Below are 21,901 nucleotides of genomic sequence, written 5' to 3' on the forward strand. Positions count from 1 at the left end.
GATCCAATTTATTCTGTGAATTCAGACATGATTTTAATATTTTATAAGGAATAGATCATTGTGAACTTACAGATGCATGAAAATAAAGTCAAAGTTGATCAACAGAAACAGTATTCTTAATGTTTCAATTTTATTTTTTATACTTGCCACATTTTCTTGTTAACTATATCTCTTGTCATCATTGCATCCATAAAATGGGGATGATATTCTAAAGCTTCTTTATAGCAATTGTGTGGATAAACATTGAAGTTTTGAAGAAAAGGAGATTATAAAGTCTCATAGGTAGAGAAAATCATTCATACTCTAAAATAGAACTTGATAGACTTTTCCTTTTGCATACCACTATTAAACTAGAGATCAATTGTCAGCCTAAGAGAATGTATACCATTTCTTTTCCATTGAATTGTAGCATTGAAAGGGACCTTATAGGCCATTGTTTGTCCATCAGGTTATAGGTAAAGTGGTTTTAAAAAAGGAATATGCTATCGAAGTTTAAACATTTATGTATATAGATGTATAGTCGGGCATGACTTTCTTGCCCCTATTCTAGTTTATTTTAACTGTCATATTTCTCCTTTCAAATTAAAAAGAGAGAAGGAATGTGAAAATGTGTATTTTATGATAGTAAAAGCACTATACCACGTTGTGTCAGGAGCATAGACCAGACTAGAAAGAAGCCTAGATGGTGGAAGACCTGAGATGGACTATTTTCAGCTGTGTTGGACAATTGAATTACAACTGTCTGAACCTCGTTTGCACGGGTACTACATATAAATGTGGCCAAAGTACAGTGCTTTGAAACATTAAATATTAGATTTTTTTCAATAGTTTGGGATTATATTTTAGTGGACTGTAATAGGTGCCTTTTCATCTTGCTGGCATGTTTGGACTAAATCTTCCACTTCATTCCAGTTTTGAGCAATTAATGACCACTTTTGTCCACGATACCTTTTGTGGTAGTAGAATTATTTTCTGATGGACTCTATGTAAAGAGATTCCATTCAAAAACTATATGTTTGAATGCGTCCTTGGGGAAATAATAGGAAAACCTGATTTGGAGTCTGAGATGTAAAAACATTGACAATGGACTGAAGCTGACTCCAATGGGCTGCACATGGTCTCTGTGATACATTTTCTGGTGTGAGCTATCATGGAAATGGTTTATTTTTCCCTTGGGCATGAGACACTGTTTTAGCATAAGCTCTGCTGAATCCTGGAGGCTTTGTAGATAGAGAACATGAACACATGCTATAGTAAACGGTGGCATAGCAAGCTAAGCATTTGGACTGCAAGCTGGTTCAAACTAGCCAGCTGTTCCTTCAGAGAAAGATGAGGCTAGCTGACCTCATAACCAGAGCAGCAGTTCCGTTCTTCCCGATAGGGTCACTGTGAGTTAGAACTGACTCCATGGCAGTGGTTTTATACATGTATACGTGTACACTTACATATATTTCCTTACATTTATGCACAAAGATTAAAAATATTTTATTTAAAGAGTATGCAGGTTCTAGGACACACAAGGTCTGAAAGCATCCACAATGAAGTACAAAATCATTGGAATTGTGACCTATGGTTTGTAAATAAATAAGGAAACAATTGAAAATGAATAGCATTCTCCATATGTACCATATTTGAAGGAGTTAAATGTGTAAGAAGTTATAAGATTGTTTTTACCAGCTCGCTTTCTTTAATTGAATTACCTGGCTAATATAATCAAGTTACTATTCTCCAAGGCGATTCCAATAAGCAGAATTTATTATCTTTGTTTTTAATTATGTGTAGAAATATTAGAGTCTTAAGTAAATGCAGTTTCTTTTTCCGGCGTTATTGATGATGCTGCATCATCTGTTATTTATAGTATTTCCAAGAAAGCACAAGGAAGAGGCAAGGAACACCCATGACTCTGAAATAAATGAGCTCGATTGTTTTAATAACTTTCTTACTGAACGCGTTAAGAGAATGTAGTTCTCAAAACTTTTCCCTTCATTCTAATCATACTATATGCATATATAGTCTATGTCACACAGACACAAGTACATGTTAGGTCACATGTATGTTGAAAAAACAATTATGTGTAGGGGATAGGGATTTTATCAGGAATAGAGGCTAGTTATAACCTACTAAACATTTACTAGTATATCCTAGATGCAAATGATTACGTGAAAGATTAGCTTTTAATTGAGCAATAATAATTATTAGTAACTTTACACTTGGTATTAAGAAAATATACTTTATATATCATTAACATCTAAATCTATTTAATTCTGAAAAACATGCTGTTTGTAGAGCACCACAGGATCACTTCTCTGGGCAAAGGAAGCTGGTTGTTGGGGAACATCAATCAAACCGGATACTTTAGGGTCAACTATGACCTAAGGAATTGGAGATTATTAATCGAACAGTTAATAAGGAACCATGAGGTAAATTCTGGATTTTCTCTTTAAGATCCGTTTTCAGATGTGAACCCTGGATTTTAATTCTAAATTTCTAACCAGGACAATATTTTTCTGGTTGGCCTCATAGGTTCTCTCAGTCAGTAACCGAGCAGGTTTGATCGACGATGCCTTCAGCCTAGCCAGGTAGGTGTGTTTTCCTATGCAACTACCCAATCAAGACTCACACTAGTGAGACTTTCTCTATTAAACTCAATCGCGTGTATGTTTTGAGTAATCTTTTGAAATAATTTGTTTCATGTGCTCTGGGGGTGGGATATGAATTATAATCATATAATCTTGATCAATAGTTAGCCATAGGGTGTTTCTGAGTCAGAAGAAGCTTGATCAATTTCTACTGAAAATTCGATTGACCACTCTGGAGATTAATAATTGCTTCACCATTTCACTAATTAACTCTACAAAATGGCCATTGCACCATATTTAATGTTTGATAGACTACACTTTTCAGTGTTAGCAGTTTTTTTCTCTTACATAGATTAGTATATCTTTTTAAAATGTGGTGCATTATGAAAAGCTATTGCTTTCAGAAACAGGTAGTTCCAAATTTTGATTAAAAATGCAGATTAAACATCTCAAGAAAAGAGTCATAACAATCTTATAGTAGCATTTTCATTGATATTTTTCATAATTTGTTATACTATTAAAGTAAATTATGCTTTGCATAATTAAATAAAATTATTTAAATTAAATAATTTGAAAATAAACCCAAGTGATTTATTCAGTTTGGAGACGAACTAGTAAAACAGCTCAGTTCTGAATTGTTTGTACTGCTTCACATGCAAATTTTAATTTACTAATTTGATTTTACAAGCTACAGATTAGGACACAGTGGTTCTCTTAACTTAAGTGTTTGTCATTATTCGTTATGTTAATTCTCCTATGATACTGTGAAAACCACCTAGAGATGTCTCGTGCATTAGGCACTGTCTCATAACGGGGCATTAAACTGCTTTCACAGTGTGCACATCCCATCACATAGCAACTTTCTTCTGCATGTTAAAAAGCATATAGTTCCCTAGAGCTTTGTATTTAATCAAAACCAATGAGGCTAAATATCGATCCCAGATAATTACTTTGATAGAGGCAAAATCAAAGCTTGGAATCAGGTTTCAGAAAACAGCACTCATTAAATAAATAATAATATATATAAGGAAAACCTCATTTAAAAAAAGGTAAAGGACTTTCAGTGGTTCTTTTAAAAGAAATTTATATCTGGCCTTTGCTGTTTCCTTGTTAAAGAAGCCAAGAACCAGTATCAATATTTTCTGTTACTTGATGTCAGAGCCTCATTTTGGGTGGAACTTCAGGTTCAAAAATAGCTGCTCACAGAATGCTAAGACTAAGGATCATTTAGCAGCAATAAAATGTCTAATACAGTTGTATTTATTCAAAACAGTTGTTTAATTAGAAGCATTTTTTGCTTACAACCAGGTAATTAAGAATTATTCCATATTACAGCATCAACTTATTGGGCAAACATTTAGAAATAATAGAGATTGAGAGGATCTCCTTAGATACCGATGTGTGAAAATAATGATTAAGAGGTATTTTTTGCTTGAAAGTATGATGTAAAGACTTTAAAGTATGTTTTAGATACAGTGGAAAGATTAAGTCGACATAGAAGTTCCAAAAAATCCAGAAAGTCAATGAGCATACACTTACTCCAATATTTCACCCAGAGAAAATCAAGACAAGCAAGTAGTGCAATAGATTACCACAGAAAGTTAAAGTAGCTAGAAGAAAACTTATATCATGAACTAACAATTACCTGAAACTTAAAAGGCACCAGACACAAATCTGTGTACAGTTATTCATTTAATGAATAATTGATAAAGCCTTATGAAATATGTAGGATTGGTTGTTGCTGCTGTCGGTGCCCTTATGTCTGTTCTGACGTACAGTTACCCCATGTAAAACAGGACACAACATGCCAGTCCCGTGCCGCGCACCCCCTCTGTTCTTATGTCCAATCCTATTGTTGCACCACAGCGTCAAGACGTCTTTGTCTCTGCTCCTCTGCTTTACCAAGTGTGCTATTCCTTTCTAGGGGCGGGTCTCCATCATGCCCATAGTAAATGAGATGAAGTTCAAGCAGCATTATGGCTGCCCATCTTCTGAGACAGATTGGTTTATTCACTTCACATGCATTGTATTCTCAATATTTTCTTGCCAGCACCATGATTCAAATGTGTTGACTCTTCTTCAGTCTTCCTTATTCAGTGTCCAACTTATCATGGTCACATGCGTGTGAGGTAATTGAAAAGACCATGGCACCTTAGTCCTCAAAGTAACATCCTTGCCTTTCAAAAGTTTGTTTTTTATATGTCGAATGATCCTGTTACTGTTTTATAAATAAGGAAGCTGAGGATCAGAGAAGTCGTTGAACCTGACCACGTAACGCTGCTGGCAATTAACAGGGCACGTGTGTGCATCCAACTTGTAGGACGGTCGAACCCATACTGTTAAAAAGGACAAGAGTCTACACTTCAACAGCAATGCCATTTATTTTAATAAAAGGGAAGTTTACTTTAGATAACTGAAGGACTTTAAAAAGACATTTCTATAAAGAGGGGGAACCCCCGCCCCCCAAATGGAGAAAAAAGCCCCACTGGGCATAACTTTCACACTATGCATTTTTCTTGGTAGGTGAGTAACTTGCTCTTAGCGCACCCAGTGGCGTCACCTGGGAAAGTTCTTTCTGGTCTCAGTGAATTTTTTTTTTTTTGTAGAAGTAATATCACTGGAAATCAGTTTTTCTTTTGGCCAATTTAAGAGAACAGGATGCAGTTGTGAAATTTTATTTCCTGCCTGGAAAATATGCTTCAGAAACTCAAGTGTATGAATGCTTTTCTTATTTCAAGAAAGGTAAAATGCCGATTGATGATAAAACTCATTCTAGACATCCGTCGACATCTCAAAAAGACAAAAATGTTGACTCATAATCCACTTGGAGTTCCTTCCACCAGGTCAGATTATTAATCAAGCTTTCTATTTAGAGGTTCTGAAATGATAGAGTAACTGTGCCACAAAAAAGACCTTATTTGTGGCAGATGGGACTCTGGTTCTGCCACCACAACAATGCACCTGCTTAGGTAGCCATCTCAGTGTGCCAATTTGGGGTGAAAAAACAGCATGCCCCTCTGGCCCCATGCATCTTAACTCACCTGACCTCACTCTGTGCACCTTCTTTTTATGTCCGTGAATCCAGAGGGACATGAAAGGACAGCAATTTGACGACACAGAAGGTGAAGAAAATAATGAGGGAGGTACTGTCAGCCATCCGAACAGATGACTTTTAATGTTTCCAAGAATGGAATCACAAATATGACAAATGTGTTAAGGGTAATGGAGAGTACTTTGAAGGCGATAAAGGTTGTTTTATTTAAAAATTTTAAATTTATAGTTTTGAAAAAATAATTCCATTTATTTTTTCCCTTTAGTGGGTACCTTCTCGTATTCTGAAAGTTTTAGAATGCTTATGAGAAAACAAGTAGTGATATTTTAAAGACAGAGAGCAAAAGAAAATGGAAAATATGTGAATATTTTTCACTCATTCACATTAACATGTTAATTTTAAATGTAATATTTAAAATATTTATAACCTTTGTCTGTCTGTTAGAATATTATTAGAAATATATCCCCTAATTTATATTCCTTGTTGACTGAGTCAGAACATTGCTTTCCATTTTAATTTTGGAAGTCTTAAACACTTGAAACAAACCATTTTATTCTCATTTATTAAAATTCACCAGGGAATATGCAAATGTTATTAGAGCAATAATTATGAATTTTTAAAATGATCATGAGATACCTTCATTTTAACATATGTAGTTGTAAACAAAGCCACATGGATGTAACACCCAAGAATCAAATCTCCTCAATGTGTGGAAAGGCAGATAGGGAAGCTCCGTATCCTTATCCAGAATTAGAACAAGGCAAACTATGGAACAGACCATCAATTGCTATTGTGCAAGTTCAAATTGAAACTGAAAAAGGTGAGAACAAGTCTAGTAGGATAAAAATATAAGAGTATTCAGGTGAGTATATCCCACCTGAATTTAGAGAATATCTCAATAATAGCCTTGCAGCATTGCCTGATCATTAATGATAAAAGACTAGATGATTCTGGGATGACATCATGAGCATCATAGATGAAGGGAGCAAAAGGTCATTAAAAAGACAGGAAAGATAGAAGACATCAAAGTAGATGTCAGAAGGGACTCTGAACCTTGCTATTTATTGATCATAGAGCAACTAAAGCAAATGGAAAAATTAAAGACAAAGTAAAAGCTGACTTGAAAGTTTTATAGGCTCGCTCAAGAAGACAAGTGAAGCATTATGATGAATATGCATGAACATTCAGTTAGAAATCCTACACAGAACAACATGCAGCATTTTTCAAAATGAAATAAATAAGGAAAAAACTCAAGCCTTGAGCGAAAATACCAAAGGATTCTATGGAAAATATGCTTAATAATGCAGGAAGTATTAAAATAAGAATGAAAGAATCATAGTTACTGTACCCAAAAATTTGGTCACATTCAACCATTTTAGAGGTAGCATCTTAATCAAGAACCTATAGTATAACAGGAAGAAGCCCAAGCTTCACTGAAAATATTGAAGAAAAAAAAGATTCAGGAACGGACAGAATAGCAATTGAGATATTTCAATAACTAGCCATAAGCTGGAAACACTCCCTCATCCATGTCAAGTATTATAGGAAACAGCTACCCCATCAACCAACTGGAAGAAATTCATGTATTTGCTCATTCCAAAGAAAAGTGGCCTAATATGTTGTGTAAATTATTAAAACAAAATCATAATATCACATGAAAGTAAATTTTTGCTGATAATAAGTTTAAAATAGTTATAACAATACATAGAGAAGAGACAGAAATTCAAGCTGGATTGAGAAGAGGATGTGAGATGAACTATATGATTGTAGATATCAGATGGATGCGTTTTGTTGACAATGCACAGGCATTTGATTGTGTATCCCAAAACAACCTATGGATTACTCTACGAAGAATACTTAATAGCGCTCATGCAGAGCCTATAGAAAGACCCAGAAGCAGTCACTGGGCAATCAAGGGGATGCTGAGAAAAATGATCCCAGAAGCCAGACTGCAAGAAAACGCACCATCATGATTGTAAAAAGGCTCATAAACAACTTTCCATATGCAGATGGCACACCTTGCTTACCAGCAGTCAAGAGGACCTGAAGCATTTACTGATAAAGATAAAAGGCTACAGCATTCAGCATGGATTGTACTTCTCCCTAAGGAAAAAATAAATCCTCACAATTCTGCCTAATGAAAAATAAATACAACTGAACTAATAGGGACATCATGATAAATGGAAGGCGGTGGTGGGGAGAATTGAAATTGTGAAGCATTTTGTTTTATTTGATACCACAATTACACTCATGCAAAGAAGCAATCGAGACATCAATTAAATCTGTAAAAGGATTATTTAATATGTTAAAGAGCAAAGATGTCACTTGCAGGATTAAAGTGTGCCTTATCAAAGTCATGATATTTTCAATCTCTTCATGTGCATGAGAAAGATGGACACAGACTGGAGAATAATGAGTCATTTGAATATGGTATTGACAAAGAATATTGTATTTACCTGGGTTGCCAGAAAAAGTGACCAGACTGTCTTTGAAACAGTACAGACCAAATGCTTCTTCAAGGTAAGGCTGGTGAGACTTACGTCAAGTACTTTGAACGTGTCATCAGGAGGGGCTAGTCCACAGTTGAGAGTGAGTGAAAAAGAAAAAGGTACTCATGTGCAGAGTGAAATTACTCCATCAATATTTCAAGGCTGGTACCATTGGAAAGCAGATAGCCAGGCCTTCTTCTCAGAAAGTTCCAGATAAATTTGATCCACCAACCTTTGGGTTAGTAGCTGAAAGCTTCCTATTTGCACTACTTGGGTACTTACTCTTCTACAGGTGGGAACTCCAACTGTGAAAATGAACCCAAGTTCCTGTCTGGCATCAGAGGAGCTGCTAGAACATTTCACAGTTGCCCACCGCTGAGATTATCTGGGAGAATTACTGACCTTCAATCCAAAGTAGCTAGTGCTTTGGCAGGAACAAAATGTCTCCTCCGAGGAGCCCTGGCGGCATAGTAATCACTCATCAGCCTGCTAATGGTAAAGCCAGCAGCCAGAAATCACCATCTGCTCCTGGAGTGAAAGCTGGGACTTAATACTCCCAAGAAGAATTAAAGCAGTGGTTCTCAACCTGTGGGTCGCAACTCCTGTGGGGGTGGAACGGCCCTTTCACAGAGGTCTCCTGATTCAAAACAGTAGCAAAATGACAGTGATGAAGTGGCAATGAAAATAATTCTATGAGAGGACCTGATGCAAAGGGCTTAAGTGGAGAGCAAATGCTTTGAGAATGATTGGGGCAGGGAATGTATGAATGTGCTTTATACAATTGATGTATGTATACGTATGGATTGTGATAAGAGTTGTATGAGTCCCTAATAAAATGTAAAAAAAGAAAAAAAGAAAGATCAATAAATAAAACTGAGAAAAATTTTTAAAAAGAGTTGTATGAGCCCCTAATAAAATGTTGGTTTTTTTTTTTTAAAAAGAAAAGAAAAGAATTCTGTGGTTGGGGGGTCACTACCCCATGAGGAACTGTGTGACAGGATCACAGCATTAGGAAGGTGGAGCACCACTGTGTTCGAGTCTCAGAAACCTCCAGGCACGGTTCCATCTTGTCCTATAGGGTTGCTCTGAGTCGCCATCAACTCGATGGCAGTGAGTTTGGTGTGGGGTTTCATTGCCAAAATGGTTGCAATGATCCCACACAGGAAAGGTTGTAAGAGTGCGCAGTGTTTCTTTCTGTTGTGCTTGTCACTACGAGTTGGAATTAACTCTGAGGCACTAACCACAAGAAATCCAAACTCAGATTTAATTGGGGAAATGTTTTGCATTTACTTGGACTTGCAGGACATACATATTTTAGTATATGCTAGTAAATTCTCTAATTATGTTATTTAATCTATTGTCAACCTTTGGAGTCTGACTACATCCTGCTCCATTAAGCATGTTCAAAGAGACTGAGTAGAAGATAGCAAATATTCATGAAATTCTCGAAGGATCTCATTCATACTTCTCAGTAAAAGCACTTCATGAACTGGTCACTATCAAAATTGTATAGCTGAGAAATCAAGGTTAAAAGTCACTCAGCTCAGCAAAAATTGGGCAGCTCTTAAGTTAGGGATGGGGGATAACCTCAAACAATTGAGCAGCAGTTGTTCTGACCCCAAATCATAGGAATTTTGCCCAGTATTTGAAAATTCTTAAATCCCCGTTTGCTTAGTCAATTGAAGATATAAGTATTCATTTATAAAATGGTTCTACTTTAAAAAAAAAGCCTTGTCTACCCTCCCCAGCAAGAATAGGTATTTTTTTAGCAAGTCCAGTGTGTGTTTGTGTGTGTGTGTGTGTGTGTGTGTGTGTGTGAGAGAGAGAGAGAGAGAGAGAGAGAGAGAGAGAGAGAGAGAGAGAGAGACAGATTTTCCAATTGGAAATCCTAGGGGGTAATTCTGTATTGTTCTATATACTTCGTGTGAACTGGCAACATGCTTGGTAGAGGAGCACTGATGACATAGTGCTTACCTGTTGGTCTGAAATCTGAAAGGTCAGCAGTTTGAAATCACCAACTTCTACACAGGATTGAAAGATGAGGCTTTCAATTCCTGTCAAGAGTTACAGTCTCAGTGCTGTCCTCTGAAGTGCATTCTTCTAGCGAAGGGGTGGGGGTGTCCACATAGTTGGGTTTGGGGCTGGCCCCGCACACCTGTCTATCGGTTCCCTGGTACATGCCGGTATGTTGTAGTCACATCTTGGCACATGGGGTTGAAGACTGGTCTCTCTCCTACAGCCTGGGGAGAGGGGCACATCTGATTAGAGCACACAGGAGAAAGGAAAAGGGATGGAGAGGGAGGGGAACTCATCCTGGCCCAGCAAGCCCCAAGGACGATATTTCTGCACAGATCAGACAATGCACAGAGAGGACCATAGGGCTGGCCCCACTATGAGGCACAACGTCCCTCACTGAGCCATAGCGCTAAGGGGGACAACACTGCAGACACAGTGCATGTGCCAGTCTGACCCCATCACCCTGGAGGGAAACACCGAAGGCATGCAACAGAGCAGCAAGGGGAACAAAGTGGTGAAATCTCCAGTGAATACAAAAAATAGACTTTGGAGACAGAATGTGAGACCCCATCAGACTTGACTAGAAAGCACTCTTAAAGGCTAGCAAAGAGACCTTGAACTATTTAGAGGCTTTTCCATTTTTATCAGTGGCTTTCTTTTTGGTTTTGGTTATTTTATTGTTTTGTTGATTTTGACTTCCTTTGTTGTCTCTTTTGCTTTGCCTGGTTTTTGTGCTTATTAATGTCTCTGCATGTCTTCTATCTAAATAAGATAGGTGGGATAAACAATTCGGAGAAGATAAGAATGGACTGATGATTCTGGAGGGATACTGGAGAAAGGGAGGTGGGAGAAAGGAAGGGGATGAGATACCAACCCAGGGATAAGAGAACAAGAAATGAACTAAAATCAATGGAGAGAAAGACTTCAGATGCCTAGTGGGCCCTAACCAAGGGCAATGTAGCAGCAAGGATTACTAAACCCAAATGAAGGCCTAACATGAACATGATGGTGGGACAAGAGGAACGTAAAAGGAAATAGAGGAAAGAACCAGGAGGCGCAAAGTACATTTATAGATGTCTAAATACAGGCATGTACATATGTAAATATATAATGAGAGGGGAATAGATCTATGTACATATATCTATATGTTAAGAATTAAGGTTGTAGATGGACATCGGGCCTCGACTCAAGTACTCCCTCAATACAGGAACATTTTTTTTCTAATAATCTGGCATTCTGTGATGCTCACCTTCCCAACAAAATCACTGAAGACAAAATGAGTGCATAAGCAAATGTGGTGAAGAAAGCTGATGGTGCCCGGGTATCAAATGATATACCATCTGGGGTCTTAAAAGCTTGAAGATAAACAAGTGGTCATATAGTTGAGAAGCCACAAAGCCCACATGGAAGAAACACACCAGCCTGTGCGATCATGATGTGTCAAAAGGATCAGGTATTAGGCATCTAAGACCCAGAACAAAATTATACTCAATGTGAATGGGAGTGGGGGGTTGGGGGGAGAAGTAGAGACCCAAAGCCCGTAGGTAGACAATTGGACATCCCCTCACAGAAGGGTCACAAGGAAGAGATTAGCCAGTGCAGTAGAGCACCATTGAAACACACAACTTTCCTCTAATTCTTTAATGCTTCCTTCCCCCACACTATCATGACCTCAATTCTACCTTACAAATCGGATTAGACCAAAACATGCACAGTGCTACATATAAGAGCCTGCAACACAGGGAATCCATAAACCCCTCTGGGCCAACAATGAGAATAGAGATACCAGGAGGATAAGGGGAAGGTGAGGGGAGAAAGGAGAAATCGATCACAAGGATCAACATAAACCCCCTCCCATGGGGACGAACAACAGAAAACTGGGTGAGGGGCAACAGAGGAAGATTTAAGATATGAAAATAATAATCTATAACTCATCAAGAGTTCAGGAGGGTGGTGGGTAGGGGGGGAGGGAGAAAAATGAGGAGCTGATATGAAGGGCTCAAGTAGAAAGAAAATGCTTTGAAAATGAGGATGGCAGCATCTGTGCAAATGGGCTCGACACAATAGATGATTGTATGGATTGTGATCAGAGATGTAAGAGCCCCCAATAAAAGTAATTAAAAAAAAGTTACAGTCTTTGAAACTCAAAGGGACCGTTCTACGCTGCCCTATAGACTCGCTGTGGGTCTGCATTGACTGGGTTGCAGTGGGTTAGAGTGAGTTAGATGAGTGTAGCCTTATCCTGAGGATAGTGCATTATCTCATCCTTATACTACTGCTTGCTACTCCAATCCATAGTGCAATGTTGTATTTGTGTGTGTTGTTGAATTAATCAGTCATTGATTGTTGAAAGGATCGACTTCTATGCAACTCTTTTCAGTAAACTGCTCTAGGTATTCTTATTTATGGCTATATTAAAATATATAAGTAACCACTGAACGCTTTCTAATTGTCAAGACTAAAACAAAACATAAATATAGTATGAAAACCTTTTGCTCTTGCTCCATACTCATTTAACCCTCCTCAGATGTGAAAGTACTAATACTATATGCTCATTCATTCTTTGTATTTTCACAGGGTTTAATATTTACATATGAAAGCATTCGTTCTCTACTCTCATTTGTAAAAATATGTCTGGAGAGTTTGATTCTAATTTTTCAGTACTATAATCATGACTGCAGTGAATATTTTGAACAATCTTTTATTATAAAAATGACTTATTAATTTGTTATTGTAAGTGGAATATTTGATACAAAATGTATAAACACTTTGATACATTCCAAGAGATTCTACCAATGTAAAGGTTCATCAACCACGCACCTAAAAATTCCAATTCCCTCACAACTCAAAGCGAATACAATAGGTAGTATAAATACTTTTAAGTTTTTAACGTTTAGCAAATGTGATTATGCATCCTTCCAAATGTATTTGTGAATTTTGATTTTTATTCTGTGAAGTGTTTTCTGATTAATGAAGGATTAAAGCATAATAGAAAATCAACAAAGGGTTTTTTCTTTTATCCTACTTTATTTTCATTGTTGTGGGTATCTGGGATGTTAATCCTTTTTCTAGGCTACATTTTATTGGATGTTTTCACAGTACTATGTTGATTTCTTTATTTTAACTTTGTTGGGTAGTTTACATTCAAAGAATGTTCAAAATTGTCAAACTATTCCTTTTGTGGCTCTCTAGGTCTACTGTCCATAGAAGGCTCCCCTAAGAATTTAGAATATCTTTGTACTTCAGTTGTTACTTTAGTTTGCAATACAATTCGTCAACTCTTTCTTCTCTTTTATTATACGGGATAAAATGTAGATCTAATTTCCTTTAGCATTAACACACTCATAACCAGTTATTTTAATTAATTTTAAGCACTTTTATTTGGTAATTTTATATAATATCTTACTATTTACAGGGGATTGTCATTGGTCTGTTGGTATTCTTTTGGGCTTTGTTTTTGTTGTTGTTTGGCTCCCATACTGTGTGGTTCTCTTTACATTACTGTGTAGGATGGCATCATTGGTAAGCATTTCCTGTTGCTCTTCTTTGAAACCTGACAGTTTTTCTCTTATTAGCAATTTTGTAATCAGTTTGGCATATTACATTAAAACTCTATTTTGACTTTGACTGAATATGCATGGGATGTATGAAATACTGTATGGAGAGTAACGTTCTTATTTCGATATGTTACAGAGGGAATTGTTCTCTTTACACACTTATCACAGCCCAGTTGTGCTTGCTTGTGTATAGGTAAACAATTACTCAGTTACTTCCAAATCAGATTATATTATGTCTCGATCTTTGAAATCAGTGATAAAATACCTAAATATTTTGATCATTGTTTTATTTGGTTTAGTTTCTTTTATTTTTGGAGGCAATATTTTAGATTGGGAAGGTATGCCAACGAGTAAGACAGATTCACTCTTCTCAAGACGCTCAACTCACAGTCTACTAGGGAAGATATTCAGTAGCTAAGTAGAATATTCAATATAGAAATGCTTTGGATAAGTATTACAAAATCATTGAGTAAATGTCACTTATTTCTGCACAGACAGTGATAACTTATGGCACTCTTAATGCGACGTTCTTTTAAAATACATAATATATAGTTTGGTCTGCAAAGTTTAAGGAAGATAGCATATTAAGAGAATAAAAGTTTACCATGGGGATCCATTAAAAGATTAAACACAGGTAAGTGGGAGCAAACACATTTATAAAGTAGATGGCTTGTGGCAGGAGAGTGATTCATGCTATCCCTTGTGTAAAGTGGAGATTTAAAATTTCTTAGAAATGGAAGTGGTGTCTAGATAGCTGATCTAAATATAACCCCCTCCCTAGGGCATGGACAACTGAAAAAGTGAGTGAAGGGAGACATGGGACAGTGTAAGACATGAAAAAATATATATTATGAAGGGTATGGAAGGGAGAGTGGGGGGAGGGAGGCGAAAAAAACAAGAAGCTGATACCAAGGGCTCAAGTAGAAAGAAAATGTTTTGAGAATGATGATAGCAACACATGTACAAATGTGCTTGACACAATGGATGGATGGATGGATGGATTCGGATAAGAGTTGTATGAGCATCCAATAAAGTGATTTATTAAAAAATATTTTTGAGCTTAGTGTTTGATAAAAACTGAAAATTAGAAGAAAATGAAATAGGAATCAGTAATAACAAAAGGGCTGGCTATTTAAACTTATTCACATGCTCTGAGCACAGTTTTCAAAAATATGTGTATATTAATGCTTCATTGACCTATGGTATTTAATAACATATTTTAAAATACATGAAAATTATTTGGAAAATTTGTTCATAGTCTAAAGCCATCCAGAGATCGCTTTTAGTTGTTGCTCGGTACAATCGAATTGCTTCCTGCTCACAGCGACACTGTGCACCAGACTCACAGTGCTTGTTAGGTTGGGACCCTTTGTTGCTGCCACTTTGTCACTCCATCGGGCTTCTCATCTTTGTCAGTGCCCTCAGACTTCACCAAATAGATGTTCTTCTCCACAAATTGGTTTATCCTGATCACGTGTTCAAAGTATGTACAATGAAGTCTGATCATGCTTGCATCTAGAGGGCATACTTTTAAGATTGATGTGTTGGTTCTCTTGGCAGTCCATCGCACTTTTCAATAGTCCTCACCAGCACTGTATTCAAATGTATCTATTCTTCTGTATTATTTATTACTGGGTAGATAACTCTCACCTGCATAAGAATCTGTTGAAATTGCCACAGCTTCAGTTAGGAACACCTTAGCCCTGAACGCGATGGCCTTGCATGTCCACCATTTTAAGGGGACTAGGGACAGGAGATTCGCCCAGTGCAGTATAATGTTTTACTTGTTTTGACTGCTGCTTCCATAAAAATTGCTGTGGATCCAAGCAAGATGAAATTCTTAACAAAATCACCATCTCTACATTTATCAGGATAATGTCTATTGGTCCAATTGTGATGGTTTGTTTTTTCTTTACATTAATTTGTCATCCACACTAAAGACTGCAGTCCTTAATCTTCATCAGCAAGTGCTCCCATCCTCCTCACTTGCAGCAAGCAAGGTTGTGTCAACCGCCGATCATAGGTTGCTAGCAAGCTTTCCTCCAATCCAAATACTTCATTCCTCTGTATGCAATCCACTTTCTCCTGTTATCTCCCAGCACGCAGATTCAACAAGGATGCTGAAAGACTACAGCCCTTGTGCTCACCTGCCCTGATTCTAAATGATTCCGTCTTCTCTCGTTCTGTTCAGATGATGGCCATTGGTCCGCGTGCGGCTTTCCCAAGAGCACAGCGACGTGCCCCGTAGTCCTCACTCGTGTTTACCTCCCCCTCCTCATGTGCAGCTCTAAGTTGAGGTGGCAGCTCTCCATCAGCTGTGTACGGATTGCCTTCTGACTTGAGGGGCTTACCTTCCTGCACTATAGCTCACCATGATCTCTTGCTGTTCATCGTTTTTCCGCATAGTTGCCAGTGTTCCGTGACTGTTCATGACATTTTACGTTCCTAATAACTCTGAAGTGAATAGCCTTCACTTTGTTCTTAGTTGGTCTTAGTCTGGAAGCTCCACTGAAAACTGTTCACCTTGAATGATGCTGCTGGTATGTGAACTACCCAGCCATAACTGTCAGCAGCTTTTCTTTCCTGGCTTCTTACTCACCTCCTGCTTTCTTCATGTATATTGCTTTGGGTGTCATGTATGTTGAGACGCTGGAAGATCCCGAGGTAAATCTCCCTAATTGTCTTCATTGTAATCCTCACTGTTGTTGCCATCATCATCTTCACCATGAGCAGTTAGTTTATTGATATACAGGAAGACCCTCGATTATGATCATCCAGCCTGTAAAACAACTCCTTGCCCTTTAACTACGTAAATGCCCTCATTTTGAAATGAGTAAACCAGCCCCAATTGCACTGAAATGCTTTATCTCATCGCCTTCACTTGTTGCACTGGCAGCTCTTTAATCATGAAGGAAGCTTATAGCTTTCCCTTGGACAGCTAAATACGGACCAGTGCGCCTGCTCTGACTGACCTGGGAATTTTAAAGACACCATTAAGAGATGGTCTCCTTCATAACCCATGGGCTGCCAGCATTTAGTCACTGCCTAGATACATATTTCGATTATGCAGAATACATAATTTATAGCAACTTTTAATATTATAACACTTTTAGAGAGTAACAGTGATACTTTTATTGGATGTTAGAAACTCTCATTACATACATTAGTTTTCCAAGGGATAGCTGTTTTTAATTTTTTAAAATCATTTTATTAGGGGCTCATACAACTCTTTTCACAATCCGTACATACATCATTTGTGTCCAACACATTCGTACATATGTTGCCATCATCATTCTCAAAACATCTGCTTTCTAGTTGAGCCCTTGGTATCAGCTCCTCATTTTTCCCCGTCCTCCCTGCTTCCCCTCCCCCTGAACCCTTGATAATTTATAAATAATTAATAGTTTATCTTAACTTACACCATCCCACATCTCCCTCACCTAGTTCTCCGCTGTCCGTCCTCCAGGGAGGAGGTTATAGGTAGACCTTGTCATCTCTTCCCCACTTCTCCCTCATCTTCCCTTTATCCTGCCAATATTGCCACTCTTACCACTGATCCTAAGGGGTTCATCTGTCCTGGATTCCCTGTATTTTCAGTTCCTATCTGTGACAGTATACATTCTCCGATCCAGGTAAGGTAAAATTGGGATCATGATAGTGGGGGGAGGGGAAGCATTTAAGAATTAAAGGAAAATTGTATGTTTCACCTTTGCTATACTACACTCTGACTGGCTCGTCACGTCCCCACAGCCCTTCTGCTAGGAGACATCCAATCTCCCCCAGATGGGTCCTGGATCCCCACTCTGCACTCCCCCTCATTCACAATGCTATGATTTTTTTTTCAGCACAACGTGCTTTCTCAACTTTTGTTAGGCCATGATTAATCTTTAATCTGCAAACTTAATTAAAGATGAAGAGAGCCCTCTGGTACAGTGGCTACATGTTTGGCTGCTAACCACAAAGCTATCAGTTTGAAACTCCTAGCTGCTCTTCTGGAGAAAGACGAGGGCAACAGCCTGGGAAACCCAAGGAGGCAATTCTACCCCATTGTATAAGGTCATTATAAATTAAAAATGGCTCTGTGACATTGAGTTTGGTTTTGAGAGTAGTTGTTTCAGTAATAACACACAAGGACATGTGTCTAGAGATTATTCCTGCCACTCTTAGTAGTGCCCTAAATATTAGCTAGCAGTCATCAGTAGTGTTTAATACATGTTTGATGAATGTATAATTTAAAAATTAATAACTATAGTTTTATTGTCTTGTTTCATCGCTTATAAATTTGTGTCATTTTAGAGAAACTGGAAATTCAGTGAATTAGACACTGACAATAAAATGGCTCATAAAGAAGCACATTTTGAGAACATTCAAAATCTGCCTTTCAGTTTTATTTTATTTTTTATCTAAATCCTGGTTTCAGGAATTGTAACAGCATTGCAAATATAGCCTTAATATTTTTGCAAACTGGATTATAATAATCTCACTGAATCTGCTTTAAATCTCCTTATTGGGTTTTTACCAACATGTATTTTATTAAAGGGTCTTCTTTGTTTTCTGATGGGTCTCCAGTCTTTGGTTTAAAGTTTGCCAGATGAAACATGTGGTGATCATCTCTTTACGTATTGCAAAAGTGAAAAGTCAGAGGATGTGCTTGAAAACACAAAACTCTGAGCCAGATCAGAGGAACAGCCACTGGTTTTAGGTTGATAGGTGACTGCTTAACTTTGTAGAAATGCTGCCCTTTCAGGAATGAAATTGAGAATAGATGGCTTAGACACATTTTGTACAAAACACTGCCAGGTCGAAATCTTTCCCAGTTTCCTCAGTTTGCAATCATTGCAGCAGACACTTCACCGCAGTTAAGTAGGATTGTCCAAAGACAACTCTGGGATTACTGCATCCTTCTGACACTTCTTAGTGCTTTGCAAATGCAAATTTTATGGAAAACATTTAATTCTGGAGTTCTCTCTTCAATCCCTACCCTTTCCTAGATGGCCAAAGCCTAAACATTATTCTTTCTTAGTTGTGTTTTCTTCTAGAATCATGAGTAGTATTAATAATAATAGAGCACTAATTCAAATGTGTTTTTTTTACCCAGTAGGCAGGAAGTGAAAGATAATTCTCTAGCTACTTGTATTGTACTCATTTGGGAGAAATATTCCTATATGATTATGCTCTTAGCTATCTTCTGTTAAGACAACAGAATGTGTGTGAAAAAGAATTAGCATTATATATTAATGAAATCCCAAAAGTGATAAAATTGTTTATTGCAAAGTAAGATTCATTGTTGGCTATATGCTTCCAGTCTTCTGCCATGGACCAAAAGTGATTAAAATTAATTTGTATCGTAGCTATCTGCTCAGCCCTGTGGCCAGTGCAGGTTGTTGGGTGCTATCAGTGGTGATTCATAGGGAGGGAGCACACACAGGAACTTCATGGCCACCCTCAAAGGCTCACAACATTTCTCACATCGTTGAGCCTGGTGATTCTAATGATCTATTTGTCATAACTGTAAATGCCTATCTTCGGATATTCAAAAGAGCCACCATGAAATCCTTTCCTTTTAAATCATTTTTCTGTATGCAATTGCTTAAGAATTCATATTCCGAAGGCTTCTAAATTAGCCTGGGTGTGTGCAACACGTTATGACAGAGAAATGTTAAAAATAGCCTGAGACACATTTTCAGGATGTTCTACTGTAAAGAGCTGTGAGCCGTTAGCTGCCTTTCTATGATAACCCAGAAAGAGCCTCGAGACTAGAATTTTCACACTGACCTGTCCCTGCAGGCATTAGCTGGCTGGTTCAAGTGCAGACAGTTAACAAGTGCCTTTCAGCTTTATTTAGAAATTTGTTGAGTGTGTTCTCCTTGAAATGAGGCTATCGCTATCGAGGGGACCACCCGACCTTCTGGCCTCCACTTTGACCTTTGTTTCTTGCCTGTCTTTTAAAAAGACTTTCTGCTTTCCTCTTGAGTGATGGTCTTGAGGTTCAACCACAGCTCACCAGGTCTGCTGTCAGTACTTGCCTTTTGTGTTGTGGAAAAAAGTACCTGCTGTGAACAAGTTGTTAGTTTTGTAAAATCCTATCATGAAATCTCCAGCTCATTTACCAACTACTGTTCTTCCACCAGTCTCCAACATTTGCATTCCAATCAACACTAATTATCAATGCATCCTGATCGCATGCGATCAATTTCCAAATGAAGTTTGTGGTAGAATTCTTCAATTTCTTCATCACTAGCTTTTGTGGTTGGTCCATACATTTGAATAATTGCTTATTGATTGGATTTCCTTGAAGCTGGATAGATATAATCCTGTAATTAACAGCATTGTACTTCATGATGGATGTAGTGAGATCCTTTCTGACAATGAATACCACACCATTCCTCTTGATTGTGTTTTTCCTGGTGTAGAAAATGAAATGACCTTCTGATTTTAAATTGCCAATACCAGTCCATTTCCATTTACTAATGCTTAGAGCATTGTTGTACATGCATTCCAGTTCATTTTTGAGCACTTCCACTTTTCTTACATTTATGCTTCACATATTCCAAGTTCCAATCATAGAAGACTGTTGCAGCTGTTTCGCTTTACCTTGAGTCCTGCGCCATGAGAAAATGAAGACAGCAAATGCTCCGCTCTTGCCGGCTTTCCTCAATTCACTTCCACGTAGTGGACTCCCCTCCAAGAAAGCAGCTCCTCTGCAGTCACATTTTGAGGGCCCTCCCACCTGAGGGGTCCATCCACATGCAGTTTATCTGACAGTGTTCTGCTTCCTTTGTTCAGGCTTTCAACATGTGAGCCTGCTTTGAAGCTTTGTCCAAGGTTTTAAGCAGCTTCTTCCTCAAGAGTGGGAGTCTAGTCCCTCCTTAGTTGTGCTTGGGGTGGCCCTGCTGGCATTTGAAACACCAAAGACATAGCTTCCAGCATCACAACAACACAGAAGAGCCCACAGCATGACAAACTGGCAGACAAGTGGTGCATTTGAATTGAATTTGCATTTGAACTGGGGTGCTGGAGAAGGACAAACTGCTCTGTATTGAAATCAGTAAGACCAGAGTGCTCCTTAGAGGCAAGGATGACAAGACTTCCTCTTACATGCTTTGGACATGTAGTCACAAGACTAAAGTGGAAGGGTGGCAAAAAAGAGGAAGGGGTTCAGCCAAGTGGATTGGTTGACACCATGGCTTCATCAATGGGCTCAGGCGCAGGAACCATCGGGAGGGTGGTGCTGAACCATGCAGTGTTTTGTTCCGCTGTGCACAGGCTCACTATGTGTCACAGTGGACTGATGGCACAGAACAATACCGTCGACAACGACAGACAACAACCCCACCTTGCTTGCTGAAAGCGAGGAGAACTTGAAGCACCTGCTGATGAAGATCAAGGATGGCAGACTTCAGTATGGATTTCAATTCATTAAAAAAAACAAAAACCCAAAGTCTTAAAACTGCACTAATACATAATATCATGATAAATGGAGAAAAGATTGAAGTTATGAAGGATTTCATATTGCCCTTTTCCTTGCTTTGATCATGGAAGCCACAATCAAGATCTAAGGATATGTATTATATTAGGTCAATCTGCTGCACAAGACCTCTTTAGAGTGTTGCAAAGCAAGGGTATTATTTAGAGGCCCAAAGCATTGTCTCTTCAATCACCTCCTATGCAGTGACGTTCGACATTGAATAAGGAAGACCAAAGAAAAGTGATGCACTTGAGCCATGGTGTGGGAGAGTATTGACAGTACCAGGGACTGAAAGGACAAACACATCTGTCTTGAAGTGAGTACAGTCAGAGTTCTCCTTACAGAAGATGACGAGGCCTTGCCTCACATCCTTTGCACAGACCATCTGAGAGACCAGTCCCGGGAGAAGCACGTCATGCCTGGGACAGTGATGGGCAGTAAAAGAGGAAGGCCTCAAGGGCAGGCTGCCACAGTGCGTGCCTCAGGGAGCTCATAGGCACTCTGGTACGCACGGTGCAGGCTGGGCAATGTTACATTCTTTTGTACCCAGGGTCACAGGGCCAGAGCTGCCCCAAGGCAACTAGCCAATGCCACCCTACTAAGTAGTTCTAAAAAGTCCAACTATTTCAAGTACTCTGTGGCTTTTGAGGATGGTAAGCTCTTTTGGAGACCCATACGTCATTGCTTCTCATTCTTCCTAATGCGGGGACCCTTTAATACACTTCCTCATGTTGTGGTGA

General features: G+C 38.3%; 1 protein-coding gene across 5 annotated transcripts in view; it reads left to right on the forward strand.

Annotated features, from left to right (window-relative positions):
• Positions 1 to 21,901, forward strand: part of LOC142436721 (thyrotropin-releasing hormone-degrading ectoenzyme-like) — a 353,287-nt gene that overhangs the window by 224,726 nt on the left and 106,660 nt on the right. For all 5 annotated transcript variants that reach the window (XM_075540204.1, XM_075540202.1, XM_075540205.1 and 2 more), the window contains 2 exons: positions 2,287 to 2,420; positions 2,524 to 2,579. In XM_075540204.1, coding sequence (XP_075396319.1) covers positions 2,287 to 2,420; positions 2,524 to 2,579 — 190 coding nt within the window. The remainder of the gene's footprint in view (positions 1 to 2,286; positions 2,421 to 2,523; positions 2,580 to 21,901) is intronic.

Source organism: Tenrec ecaudatus, unplaced genomic scaffold (assembly GCF_050624435.1).
Source record: "Tenrec ecaudatus isolate mTenEca1 unplaced genomic scaffold, mTenEca1.hap1 Scaffold_549, whole genome shotgun sequence".
Taxonomy (NCBI): domain Eukaryota; kingdom Metazoa; phylum Chordata; class Mammalia; order Afrosoricida; family Tenrecidae; genus Tenrec; species Tenrec ecaudatus.